General features: G+C 42.7%; 1 protein-coding gene across 4 annotated transcripts in view; it reads right to left on the bottom strand.

Annotated features, from left to right (window-relative positions):
* Positions 1-6,350: 6,350 nt before the first annotated feature.
* iglon5 (IgLON family member 5) overlaps positions 6,351-13,939 on the bottom strand; it is a 92,022-nt gene continuing 84,433 nt past the window's right edge. For 2 of the 4 annotated variants that reach the window (XM_037274847.1, XM_037274848.1), the window contains 4 exons: positions 10,804-10,935; positions 10,588-10,708; positions 9,639-9,790; positions 6,351-8,556 (listed from right to left, as the gene is read on the bottom strand). In XM_037274847.1, coding sequence (XP_037130742.1) covers positions 8,453-8,556; positions 9,639-9,790; positions 10,588-10,708; positions 10,804-10,935 — 509 coding nt within the window. In that variant the 3' untranslated portion in view covers positions 6,351-8,452. The remainder of the gene's footprint in view (positions 8,557-9,638; positions 9,791-10,587; positions 10,709-10,803; positions 10,936-13,939) is intronic. The other 2 variants (XM_037274845.1, XM_037274846.1) reach the window with 1 other exon arrangement.

Here is a 13,939-nt window from a genome sequence, read left to right as displayed (position 1 = left end):
AAAGGTGGTGGGTTCAATCCTCATGTCCAAGAGTCCTTGAGCAAGACACTGAGCACTGAGGTTTGTTCCTCTCCCGGTAAGGCCTGGTTCATAGCAAGATCAGTTTAGTTTTTAGTTCCATGCCTTCTTAAGGGTGTTTTCACCAAGTGTAGCATATGTTGAACAGGTTCCCCCCTCTCCAAGTAAAGTTACAGGGGATACTAATTCTAATATTACACTAAGTCAACCCGTAAGAATAAGTGCCCTCTCCCATTTTCAGAATCCTAGCCATCAGCTGTTTCTAGCCAATGGTCTTTCCTCATGACTTTTTGACACTTCATAGTGTGGCTTGCTTATAGAGCAGTGCTTCTCAATTATTTTCTGTGATTACCCCCCCATAGGGAGAAGAAAACATTTTGCGCCCCCCCCCCCCATGTTATTAACATTAGAGAAAACAAAAAATAAAAAGTTCAATATTATCAATATTATAATATTATATTATAATATCTGTTCAATATTTTTCCATGGTGTCCCACTGCATTCTTTATTGCCTGCTCTGTCTGTGCTGTGTGTGCTAGTGTTGGCTCGTGAGTGACCGATTCGTTCAAAAGAACGAATCTTTTCAGTGAACGAGAGTGAACGAATAACTTCCTAAAGTGATTCGTTCTTTTTTCAGTCCATATGACTTCAACCAGTAGGTGTCGGTAATGCCCATTGAAGCTGGTGCCACCTCGCCGTAAAACAAAACGAAGAAGAAAATGACGTAACTTCCCGTTCACGAACGAGTCGTGAATTGCATTTCCCGTTCGACAACTGAACGGATCAGTGAGGGAACGAATCCGGACTTTCCCGTTCGCGAACGAGTCAATGGGTCAACTGCGTTCCTTCCCGTGCATCAACGGATCAGTCAGTGAACGTGTTGCGTCTCCCTCCTGGCGTGAACTATGTAATGTCGATTTACGATTTGCCAAGGAAAGAAAGAACCACTCACTGAAACACCACTTCTTTTATGCGCGTTTTCTCCAAGCTAACGGCTAACTTTATTGCATGAAGGGATGCGCCGTTATGAAACAACGGGAAGATTATGCTTCTCTTTGGGTAATCTTGATTTTATAACACTTATAGTAGTTTTTAAATCACGTGTATGCATATATACGCCTAAATATTGTTTCCAATATATCTACTGCAATTTCACATTGGATTGCTGGTTTGAAATGTACTTTTAATATTATTATTTTTAATAAACATTTATGTTAAAACTTGTCTGGTATTTAATTCTTTGTTTTTATAATCGCCAATTAAAACATAAAAATCAGACATTTGGTTAACTGCTTTATATGACAATATGTGTATGTATATCTACTGCAATTTCACATTAGATTGCTGGTTTGAAATTTACTTTTATTATTATTATTTTAATAAACATTAAAAACCTGTTAAAACTTGTCTGGTGTTTTATTCCTTGTTTTTATTTTTTTGGGCATGAAAACAAAAATTGGACATTTGGTTAACTGCTTTATATGACAATATGTATGTGTTTTACGTTGTGTAATATGTGTTGGTGTCCCCCAAAATAAAGAGCTAGTAGTCAAATCCACACTCTTGACATGTACAAAAAATGCATAAAGTTATTAAGTACACCTGAAAATGGTGGTGTACCTAATGTAGTGTCTGTGTGACGTCACAGATCAACCAGCCAATCAGGAGGTGGGGGTGAGGGCGGGTGTGGCACCTTTCACTTTCAGTTCAGCTTTGGCCATGATTTTTCCCTAATGAACTGGCCTGTTTTTAGGTACGCTTGAAAATGGCGGCGTACCTAAAGGAGTGTCCGTGTGACGTCACAGATCAAACAGCCAATCAGAAAGTGGGGATGAGGGCGGGTGTGGCACTTTTCACTTTCAGTTAAGCTTTGGCCATGATTTTTCCCTAATGAACTGGCCTGTTATTAAGTACACGTGAAAATGGCGGTGTACCTAATGGAGTGTCCAAGTGACGTCACAGATCAAACAGCCAATCAGAAAGTGGGGGTGAGGGCGGGTGTGGCACTTTTCACTTAAACCAGGGGTGCCGACCTCCAGTCCTCGAAGGGCCGCATTCCAATATGTTATATATATATATACCCTCGTTAAACACACCTGCGTGAAAAGAGTTTGGTCATTTTTACAGTCTGCATTAGCTAAAACTTTTCACGCAGGTGCACTTAACGAGGGAATCACACAGACACTCCATTAGGTACACCGCCATTTTCAAGTGTACCTAATAACAGGCCACTTTATTAGGGAAATATCATGGTCAAAGGTCACAGGTGTCAAGCTCTAGTCCTCGGGGCCGCGTTCCAACATGTTTTCCAAGTGACCCTCGTTAAGCGCACCTGCGTAAAAAGTTTTAGCTCCTTTCACGTTCTGCAGGAGCTAAAACTTTTCACGCAGGTGCACTTAACGAGGGAATCACACAGACACTCCATTAGGTACAGCGCCATTTTCAAGTGTACCTAATAACAGGCCACTTTATTAGGGAAATATCATGGTCAAAGGTCACAGGTGTCAAGCTCTAGTCCTCGGGGCCGCGTTCCAACATGTTTTCCAAGTGACCCTCGTTAAGCGCACCTGCGTAAAAAGTTTTAGCTCCTTTCACGTTCTGCAGGAGCTAAAACTTTTCACGCAGGTGCACTTAACGAGGGAATCACACAGACACTCCATTAGGTACAGCGCCATTTTCAAGTGTACCTAATAACAGGCCACTTTATTAGGGAAATATCATGGTCAAAGGTCACAGGTGTCAAGCTCGAGTCCTCGGGGCCGCGTTCCAATATGTTTTCCAAGTTACCCTCGTTAAACACGCACAACCGATTCTAAAGATTCAGGTCACTTAAGAACTGGAATGCACATCACTAGTACAAAACCGTGTAAGCGATTGTAGGCTCGAAATAGCTGACTGGTTAGTGACTCGGGCTCTTGCTCGGTACAAAGTTGGTTCGAGCCCAGGTGTGAGAATATACCTAGTTGTGCTTTTGTTGTGCAATTAACCCTTTATTTATTTATTCTTTTTTTTTTTTAACCTTGTGTAGTGTACCTATTGAAGTGTCCATGAGGTATACCTACACATATTGTCATATAAAGCAGTTAACCAAATGTCCGATTTTTATGTTTTAATTGGCGAATATAAAAACAAGGAATAAAACACCAGACAAGTTTTAACATAAATGTTTATTAAAAATAATAATTTAATGGGTTTTCTCCGGGCACTCCGGTTTCCTCCCACATCCCGAAAACATGCTTGGTAGGCCGATTGAAGACTCCAAATTGTCCCTAGGTGTGAGTGCGAGTGCAAATGGTTGTTTGTCTCTGTGTGCCCTGCGATTGGCTGGCAACCGGTTCAGGGTGTCCCCCGCCTCCTGCCCGATGACGGCTGGGATCGGCTCCAGCACTCCCGCGACCCCCGTGGGGACTGAGCGGTTCAGAAAATGGATGGATGGAACAAAACACCAGACAAGTTTTAACATAAATGTTTATTAAAAATAATAATATTAAAAGTAAATTTCAAACCAGCAATCCAATGTGAAATTACAGTAGATATATTGGATAACAATATTTAGGCGTGTATATGCATACACGTTATTTAAAGTCACACTTTAAAACCTACTATAAGTATTATACCACTATACTGCAGCGTCTACCAGCTTAGTGACCTAGTGGTAGAGTGTCCGCCCTGAGACTGGAAGGTTGTGGGTTCAAACCCTGGTGGGTCATACCAGAGACTATAAAAATGGTACCTATTTCTTCCCTGCTTGGCACTCAGTGTAAGAGGTTGAAATGGGGCTCCGCTGCTGCTCACGATCATTGGGACTTTAATTTATAAAATCAAGATTACCCAAAGAGAAGCATAATCTCCCCGTTTTTGCATAACGGCGCATCCCTTCATGCAATAAAGTTAGCCGCTAGCTTGGAGAAAACGTGCATAAAAGAAGTGGTGTTTCAGTGAGTGGTTCTTTCTTTCCTTGGCAAATCGTAAATCGCCATTCTGACTTACATAGTTCACGCCAGGAGGGAGACGCAACACGTTCACGGACTGATCCGTTGATGCACGGGGAAGGCAGTTCACTCGTTGACTCGTTCGCGAACGGGAAAGTCCGGATTCGTTCCCTCACTGATCCGTTATCGCGATGAACTGGAAATGCGAATCACTCACTCACAGATTCGTTCACTCACAGATCCATTCAGTTGTCGAACGGGAAATGCAATTCACGACTCGTTCGTGAACGGGAAGTTACGTCATTTTCTTCTTCGTTTTGTTTTACGGCGAGGTGGCACCAGCTTCAATGGGCATTACCGACACCTACTGGTTGAAGTCATATGGACTGAAAAAAGAACGAATCACTTTAGGAAGTTAAGGTCAATACCTTAACTTTGTCAAGTTAGTTTTCTACTTTCCCTTATGCTTGCTTGCCTTATAGGCTGCAATTTATAATTTGGTTTTAACTCGACAAACAAGATATAGTTTTAAGATTATAAGATTGTGCTTTGCAACGAATGTTCAGTTATTAGGCCTACTTATTTCCCTTGGGTTAACATTAATTAGCTAACAGAATATTCATATCTGAAGCTAGTTTTACAGATGATCATTTGCCATTTGCTATTGTAACTATATTTTGTAATAACTGTATTTTGTGTCATAACTGAAAGTGTGCCAAGTATAGAATTTGGGGATATGTTATAATCGTCCTTCCTTCCTTGAAAGACAGATTGTCATTTATGACATTTATTGTATTATTATTATTATTTATTACATAATTTCATATATTATGATATTGATATTAATGATATTTAGCCTGTAAAATCATGTTTATTTAAATGTATAATTCATGGAGGGATGTTTTGTATTGTGGTATATCAATCTCAGTTGCTCTTCTAAAATTTTAAAGAAAAACGTCTATGCGAAACAAAATGTGTTTTTTTTTGGTTTGTTTTTTAACGGAGTGGGAAATAGTCTCGCCCAATTCAATGTAGAACCGCCACTGTGTGTACGGGCCGCGTATATGCCGTTCTTTGCTATCTAGCTGAGTGTGTGCTAATGCAGTCATTAGCGGCGCTAATGGCAGAGCGGGGCCTTAATAGACTCATAACATTGACTACGCCCATGAGGGATGAACGAGCCTGAAGATATTTGGTAAACATTGGACAATTAAGCTAATGTACGCCATTCTTAGGCTCTTGATAAAGAGCGCTGGCGCCATCACTCATAAATAAAACAGTAGTACTTTCGCTAATGCTAATGCACAACTTCCAAGAAGAAAATACATCAAGCTTCTAAGCAGTGAGAGTAAGAGAAAATGAGTAAGGGGAGACAAAAATAGCTGCAAAAAAATTAATTTGTCATTTTTCTTTCTGCTGTTTGGCGAGTGCGCATGCGTTCCGGGGGGGACCGATCGATGCGCAATCAGGGGAGCCTCGTATCAGGTGTGATGAATTATGCTCTCTCGTTTTACGAGCGCTCTTGCAGGCGCATGATCAATTGGGCGTGCGCAGCCACCGCGCCGTTCCCGAAAGCCGTTCGGTCAGAGGTATTGATTAAGAGGTTGCACATGTGCAGCCGGATGAGAAGAACACTCAAAGCGCTGTAATTATTCGACTACTTCGTGGAAACAATCCCAAGAAATCCTCTGGAAAAAAAATAGAGCGGATAAACATAAAAATGAATTCACATTCAAGCGTCTGAAAGGGGAAAACAAACAGAAGCGGCCTTGGAATCCAATTCAAAAGGACCTTGGAGTTGGGCGACATCAACGCTTGCTCATCAGCATATGCACCGCAAACGTCTCATTAGCGTTAGCCCGCTCTTGATCTGGAGGATCCTTATTTATACACGCAAAATAGGCCACATTGTGTTTATTATTCATATGATATGGTGTCAAAACACCACAGCACACTTCCATCCGACTATTTCCAAAGTCCTTGTGGGAGGCTCAAATCTGTGGAACACTTCAGACCATGACTAGATCATGGATAGTTTGTGCAAGATTTGATGCAATTTAATTATTTATTTTATATTTAGCTTCATGTTACGTTTGTATGACAATCAGCACTATTTAAATGTTACGTTGCGTAACCCTGTAACAGAATCGTTTCATCGTGTCCTGTGGAGAAAAATGGCCACCCATCTCCTTAATCTCTCACTCCCCAAACACTACGACCCATGACAAAGCCAACAACTTTTAATATCATTTTTTCTTGTTAAAATCCATCCATACAACGTACATTAACGTGCTTTTGTTTTGCCAGTAATCCCCCCCCACCACCCCCACCGCACATTGAGGAATATGTTTTTTGTCTGCATTTCTTTACCAGTTTTTCCATTATCAAGGACACGTTACATAGACACAAATGTAGCGTGATTTAATAAAAATGAAATAAAATCAGCAGTGTGGCAAAGTGGTACTTTTTGTTTTTAGTCTTTTTTTTTAACAACATGCACAAATGGTGAATTTCAACGTTTTCAGCAAGTCTTCCACCAACTTCACAGCATACAGTCAATACAACAACTGATGGGTCAGGTTTTTTGGAAGGGGTGGGGGGCGAGGGCAGGGGGCGGGGTTATTGCTGCTCGGACACATTCATACAGCTGCTGCGGTACTTTCCAAATACTTTTTTTTCTCCATTCGTGGTAATTACGTTTCATCCACCATACAACACCACATGGACGGCAAATTATTACATGGTTTATTTCCCCATTGACAAAAAATGCTCAGACAAGTGGACACATACGTACGCTGTATATGATGAGCTGAGTGGTACAAATGATGATAATCATAATCATTATAATAATTCCTTGGACTGTATTTTCAAAAACCTTGTTACGGCAAAATAGGAAAACTTTACACCTTTTTTGTTCCCCCCCCAGTTATTCAGTGTGTGTGTTGTGTGTGAGACATCGCAAAGTATAAAAAAAATTAACACCCCCACCTAAATTCCCACCCACTCCCCCAACAAATGACCCATTATCACCATCATATTTTTTTGTCCTCTTCTGACATGGAATTACTATTCATAGGTATTCAAATACATATTAACATCATCAGCATTGGTAGTAGTAGCAACACCAATAAAGAAAAAAGAGCGAGGTCAAATCGACACAGATGGTGGTGGTGTTGGAGGGGGAGGGGAGGGGTGATGGATGGAGTCACAACAGGGCTAACATGCTATCAACAAGCAACAAAGCCGTGGGGGCGGGCGCTCAATTGCCCCTCCACCGATGTACTGCATATATTTACATTGGGCAGTGGGATGGATGGATAGATAGATGGATGGAGAGAAACGGGGTGAGGGGGTGAAAAGGACCGGGTGGTGGCACGGGAGGGGGGAAACAAGATGGCCGCCGCCGCCAAGCCCCGGCCAGGCCTTTTTATTTTTGTGCACATTTTGACATCATTCATTGCAGATTCAACTGCTGCACGGATTGATATGGGAAAGAAAGCCTTACGTTTGACTATACAGAGTGAGAATGTTTAGGATTAGTTGGGCTCAAAAGTTTACGTATGCACATTAGCGACATTTAGAGATGATTTGATGTCGATCACTGGTCGCAGCACTCAAACAGACAATTTTGTGTGGACAATTCTATTTTCCCAGCGTGAGTCAACAGGGCCATACCACCAATTAGGCGACATTAGTTTGTTGTTACTCTTCTAATATGTATTGGCCCAATTCAGGTGACTTTTTTTTGTTTTTTTTTGTTTTGAAACTCCTTACTTAACACAATTGAAAGTAACAGAAGTGGAAATTTAAGCTTGAATTTAGCATACATGTGAAATCTAGCCACGTAGCCTTTTTGCTAGCATGTTGACACGAAATACATTACAGGGATTCAACAACAAATGAATTTGAATTAACATTTAAATCTAAATGGGTTTTTTTTCTATAAAAATTCATCTTTATCTCATTGGTCGATCTGATCAACAAATCACTGACAGCCCTGAATGACTAACATTCAAACCAATGATGCGTATATGTAAACTTTTGACCACCACTGTCTGTGTATGTGTGTATATTTGTGTGTGTGTGTGTGTGTAGCCTTAAACGGGTCACATTACCATACATGTCCACTATAATAGCACAGCTGTTCTATAAGGCAGACTTTGTAGGTCAGTCATTAGTACATCGATACACGTTACATCCCTTTTCATATTACAGCCACTTTCCTCACTGCTCACAATAATCATGTTTCAAATCTGCAAGGCATTGTGGGAGACGCACAGATGACGCTGGGAGTGTGTGTTGTATGGGGGCGGGCGAGTTGGGGTCTCCACTTTGATGCAATGATTCAATGCATATTCTTTTTGTTCACAGTGATGGGTTCGTTAATTAAAGAATTCAATTCCTTTCGGTCGAGGGGTAGAGGGGTGGGGATGGGATGGGGGTTGTTGTCGGGGTGGGCGTTCTACTCCATTTTTGGGGCTGGGAGAGGTTGTTTCCAATTGTTACACCTTCAGCAGGATGGCGGCAGAAAGAGAGATCCAAACGCTGAGGGCGACGCTTAAGCCCGATTGTAGACCAGTCGCTCGACCTTGTATGGCCCCTGGTCCTTGAAGACCAAAGTCAAACACAGAAGGAAAGAGAGAAAATATTTGTAAATCTCAAAGGACAACAGGAACAATAACCTTGGTATGGTGCACAATGTTCTACGACTTTAAAGAAAAAAAAAGCAGCAAATTGCTTGCGACATCCAGTTCACGCGCGAATAATGCCTGACATTTCAGAGTACAAATACATCACAAAAATATATTTTTATTTTAAACTGAATTATTTTGAGTCATTTTGTTTATTTCTATCATGTATGTTGGAGTTCATCATAACTTGTGAGAGGAGCATGCCCATAACCAAACATGCGGTTATCAATGACAACCTTACAAAATGACCAGAAATAATTCCTAATTAAAAAAAACACCCATGACGCACGTCAGGAACATCTTCCGAGTACGCCAGAGGAGGCATAGCGCTGCTTAACTTGGCTCGCCTCAACATACTTGCAACAACTGCTAATTAACCTCCTTGATTCTCACGATGTGCCCATCAGGCAAGCTCGCAGACCACGCGGATGGAGGAGCGCGATAACACGACGCCGGTGATGTCATTTGCGGCGGGCCCAAGTCAACTCTTAATACCAAGCCTCCATTACAGAGCTCTTCAGAAAAATTCAATAACAGCAAGCAGCTGGATCGTATACATCATCTCGTGCTCCTGACTTAATATGACCTTAGTGATGACATCACAGATATTTTTTTAGTACAGGACTATACAACCATACACTGTACAATGCGCTCTTATGATGGCTAGAGCAGATTTGAATGGAAAGGAGGGGGAGGATGATGGAGAGATTGGCTGACACTAGTGGGAAAGCAGGAGCTGCAAGATGGATGAGCCTGACAGGAGAGTGAGTCATTGAAGGGGCACCGGCTGAGATCACGCTGAAAGAGGAAGAAAGACGGCCGGAGATGAAGGACTCGCTCACCACGCTAATGCCGAACGCGGACGTGTGGAGTTGACGGGGGGGATGGAGGGGAAAGAAGATTGGGCCAGAGAAATATGACATCTAATGAGGGGGAAGGCGGGGCGGGGAGACATAATAAGGGAGTAAGAGGAGTGAAAAAAACCCCACAAACGTACGGAATAGCAGCATGCTGGCGTTGGAGGTCCCCAGACGGTTGGTGGCGAAGCAGGTGTAGTTGCCAAAGTGCTTCTCCGTAACGTTGGTGAAGAGCAGAAGCGAGCGCGTCTTCTCGTTTTTGATCCGCAGGGTGTTGTCGCTCTCCACGGGCCTGGCAGAACAAAAAAAAAAAAAACAGGGAATATGAAGAAATTCAACAAATTATTTGGCCCACACATTTTTTTATCATTATTCTATACTATGGGGTTGTGTTTTACAAAGTCACAGAGAGCTACAGTAAAATAATCAAAACCCCACAAAACTTTCTTTTTTTAAATTTATATGGGTAAATTTAATAAACAATTTTAAAAATGGTTAAAAAAAAAAAGTTGCCTTCACACTAAATAAAGGTTTAACAACGGCCACAGTTTGACCCTAAAATCAATCATTTCTGTTTACCTTGTAACCTTTTGAAGAAAAAAAAAAATCCAAAATCTAAAGTAGAGGTGTTGATAGATTTTTGCCGGAATTACTGGGCAGAAGAGCAACGCGGTGACCTTGGCCCAGTTGTGCGCAAAATGTCCTGCTCACCTCATTGTTTCACGCTGTTGGCCATTAGCCACAACCTTTGTCATCATTAGTGTGTGTGAATTGTTGCCTTACGCTCCAAAGAGCCTTTGAGAGGCCACTGGCACCTTTTACCTATAAAACTTTGTGCCCATTGAGGAGGACAAGGAATTCCTGCTAAACCATCAATGATCGCTTTTCAAACTGAAGCTGGGGAATATTTCTTCATTTTCTCGTTTCAATAAATCATATTATTCCTCAAGAGGAAAGCAATTGACATTTTGAGAAGGGTTAATCCAAGAAAAAACAATTTAGGATTTATTTTATTTGTATGGCGAAATTTATTATTTCAGTTTTTTTTTTAACAATTTTGACTTTTATTTTCCGGTGACCTATTCTCACCTGTGATCATCCCGGTACCACTCGAAGGAGGCGGGGGGCACGGCCATGGCTTCGCAACGCAGGATGGCCGTCTTCCCCAAGTGTGCGGGCATGTTCTTCATGTCAGTAATGGTGGGCGGGTCTTATGGGCGGAAAACAAACGAACAAAAAAAGCAGACAAAGCTTGGAGTCATGTGATTGGATGACAATGGTCCGACGAGGGGAGGGCGTACTCACAGTTGACCGTGACTTTGACCTTGCGCTGATTAGGCGGGGCCACGCCGTTGTGGGTGATACACTCGTAGTCCTCGGCCTGCTGGCGCTTGATCTCCGTGATGTCCAGGAACTCGCCCTCGCTTACAAGACCGTCTAGTAGCCACACGTGGAACACAAACACAAAAAAATTGTGGTACTTCTATCGACATACGGATGAGAATATTTATTGATTTCTTAAAAACATATTTTACTGCTCATTGAAATGTTTAGTTGCCAAATTAAACAAAACAAAGATGTTGTATATTTTAAACAAGCTCAATTGTGTTTAGGAGAGTCCGCTTTAACTTAATGCTCACAAACAATACAAATTGTCATTGACATGCTAACGGTTAGCATCACTAGTGTGGTTTGACATTTTAAACTTTGACAAATTCCCGGTAGCCTCAACAACCGAATGATGTCAGTCTTGCTCAAGGATGGTGAAGAAGGGGGCGTGGCTTAGCGAGTGATATGCGCGATCACAAAACTCTCTCTTCCCATTAAAGAGGAGCAACCTGCAGAACGAAATGTCGTATGTCATCTATGACAAGGAAATCCTGCTTCTGAATTGTCGCTGTCAATCAGCAAAACACACAGGCGGATTCCTCGCTACACACACACGCACACATAAATCCACGCTAAACGGCGCTATTATTCACGTCAGAGATTATCACGCCGCCTCTAATTGAAGATTAGAGACGGCAGGATTATTCGCGCCGGTGCCGAGCGGGAGAAGACGATTTGGGGGACACGCGGGAAAGGAAGGCGAGGCTTTCGGTGCTGCCTGACAGGCTCGGTGCGGTGCTGATCACTGGTTGCATTAGTCACGACGACGTGGCGCCTGTGTGTGACATCACTGGCGACAGAAGCGGGAGGAAAGACGGATTTGGGGCACGCATGCTGAGAAACCGCAGTCGGGGGGGAAAGGGGGATGTGAGGAATACATAATGGGTCATACAAGAGGATGAAACACATACATGATTATATGATACCGGGAAAAGATGATCTTGGGACCAAGTATCTAACTTCTGATACCATTTGTCTGAATTTTGATTTTCGTGTGCCCTCACTCCAGATCTGAGCGAAGGACTTTTTGTGTTAGCCTTTGGTGGCTCTGAGTCCCACTATGCCCCACTGTTGTATGGTGTTCCACAGGGCTCAATTTGGGGGCCCCTGCAGTTTTCATTCGTTAACTTCTGGCGCCATTTGTCATCAAACGCTAAATCAAACGTGCTGATAGTCATCATTGAATTTTAATCTTCTAATGAAAAAGAAAAATATTGGGTTGAATTCAACAATCCAATGGGTCCTTCAGATTGAGCAGCAACTGGCCTTGGGGCTATATCCTACTTCTGACGGTATTTGTCAGGGAACTCTGCGGCGTATTTGAAAGCCAGACTTTAACCTGAAGGTCGATCAACAATCCTACATTTCCTTCAGAAGAGGGTAAACATGCCCCTCCTGACAGTGTGTGTCACCGATTCTCTAAGGAAGAGCAAAAACCCTTAACCCCAATTTGAACCTGCACCTATTGGGCTGGAAATAAAATCTTGCAAAAAGTCTCCCCAGAAGAGAAGCTGTTGAAACTGCAAAGAGGGCGACAAGTAATGATGATGATATCTGACTGCAGCCAGCAGGCAGGCACCGCTACAATGCTGGATAAAAATACAACTCCATCAAGCACTTAGGAGCTTTGGAAGGAGCTTGACTCCTGACCACCTGGAGAGGAGGCGGCGAGGATGAAAGTGAAAGGAGGTTTGCCGAGGTTCGGCAATACACAGCGTTTTCCGGCACTTTGAGCCAGTGAAGATCACTTGAGCTCTCAGCACCTCTTGTCTTTCACATTCCGCTAACAAAGCAGAGAGCCGAAAAGTATTGAAGTAGTTTGTCATTGAAACAGATGTTGTTTTTAGAATGAAGGCAAAAACTCAAACTAGGCTACGGGGTCGCCATCATAAAAGTCTTCATCATCCAAACATTTACTCTCCTAACTTCAGCATTCTCATCTTTTTAATCAGAATAATCAACAGTTTCACTTCTATGACAAACTGTATGTTAAACGCTTTGAGTCGCCCTTTTTGCCAAGGACGCTGATGGACTCGCCTGCTCGTCTTCCTCACGAAGACACTTTGCTACGTTCTGCTCGAGTGCACCCATTTTTCAAAAACTGCTTTGTTTTTTGCCTCCGCTCACGGGGGCCGCCAATCTCCTCGACGGGGCGAGCGAATCTCGCGCCGGCAAAACGCTCATCGGCTATCAGCGACACGCATTCCTTCTTGTGCCCATTTGAAGTGATGGCGTGTCAAATGATAAGCTGGAGAAAGAGAGAGACCTCATCTACGCATGCAGGTCAGGGATGCCTTAGATGAGATCTTTGTGTTTGATGACCAAAATTTTCTCCCCAAACTTTAGGAACCCCTGATGTACACTAGCGGATCCATACACAGCCTGCCTGTTGTTTTTCAATGAAGCCACTGAATAATAGCAAGTGATGTCTGGTAGTTCTTTGCTGTCTCTCCGGGCATGTCCACCCTTCTTTCGCCTTCACTAGCCCCTCTAGTCATAGGCAATTGATGCTTGGTTGCAGACACTCTATCGGAATAGCAATGCGGTCGCTATCTCCAGAGAGCTGATGGGTTGTGGGGGGGGGGGGGGGGGGGCGTGGGAGTCGGTGAGGGGGACGGCGAGAGGGGAGGAAGATTATTGCTGACAGAGGAGAAATGCCATGGGCCTGCAGGCGGGGACAAATGTTCGCCGCCTGTGAGCGTGTACGTGTGTGTGTGTAGGCACGAGTGCGTCAAAGGGAATGTGTGCAAGAATGTATAGATTCTCCAGAAGTTGGACACAGCCAGCCATGCTGACCAATGGACATCATGTAATATGTATGAATATTCTTCAATAAACAACATCAAACAATGCATAAATAAAAGACGCAAAAAAATTCAGGAAAAAAAACTTAGTAGTGAGAGGCTAAAACTCATGAATAGTTTTTCCATTCATTTCATTGGGAAACACAATTTGAGATGAATGTTTTGATGAGTGAGTGTAATCATGGAAGCAATTGAACTCAAGGCAAAATTTTGATGCAAAAAAACTGCTTGAAGCAATCCAACACAAA

Source organism: Syngnathus acus, chromosome 16 (assembly GCF_901709675.1).
Source record: "Syngnathus acus chromosome 16, fSynAcu1.2, whole genome shotgun sequence".
Classification (NCBI taxonomy): Eukaryota; Metazoa; Chordata; class Actinopteri; order Syngnathiformes; family Syngnathidae; genus Syngnathus; species Syngnathus acus.
Note: the sequence above shows the minus strand (reverse complement) of the source record. Positions and strands in the feature narration are given on the sequence as shown.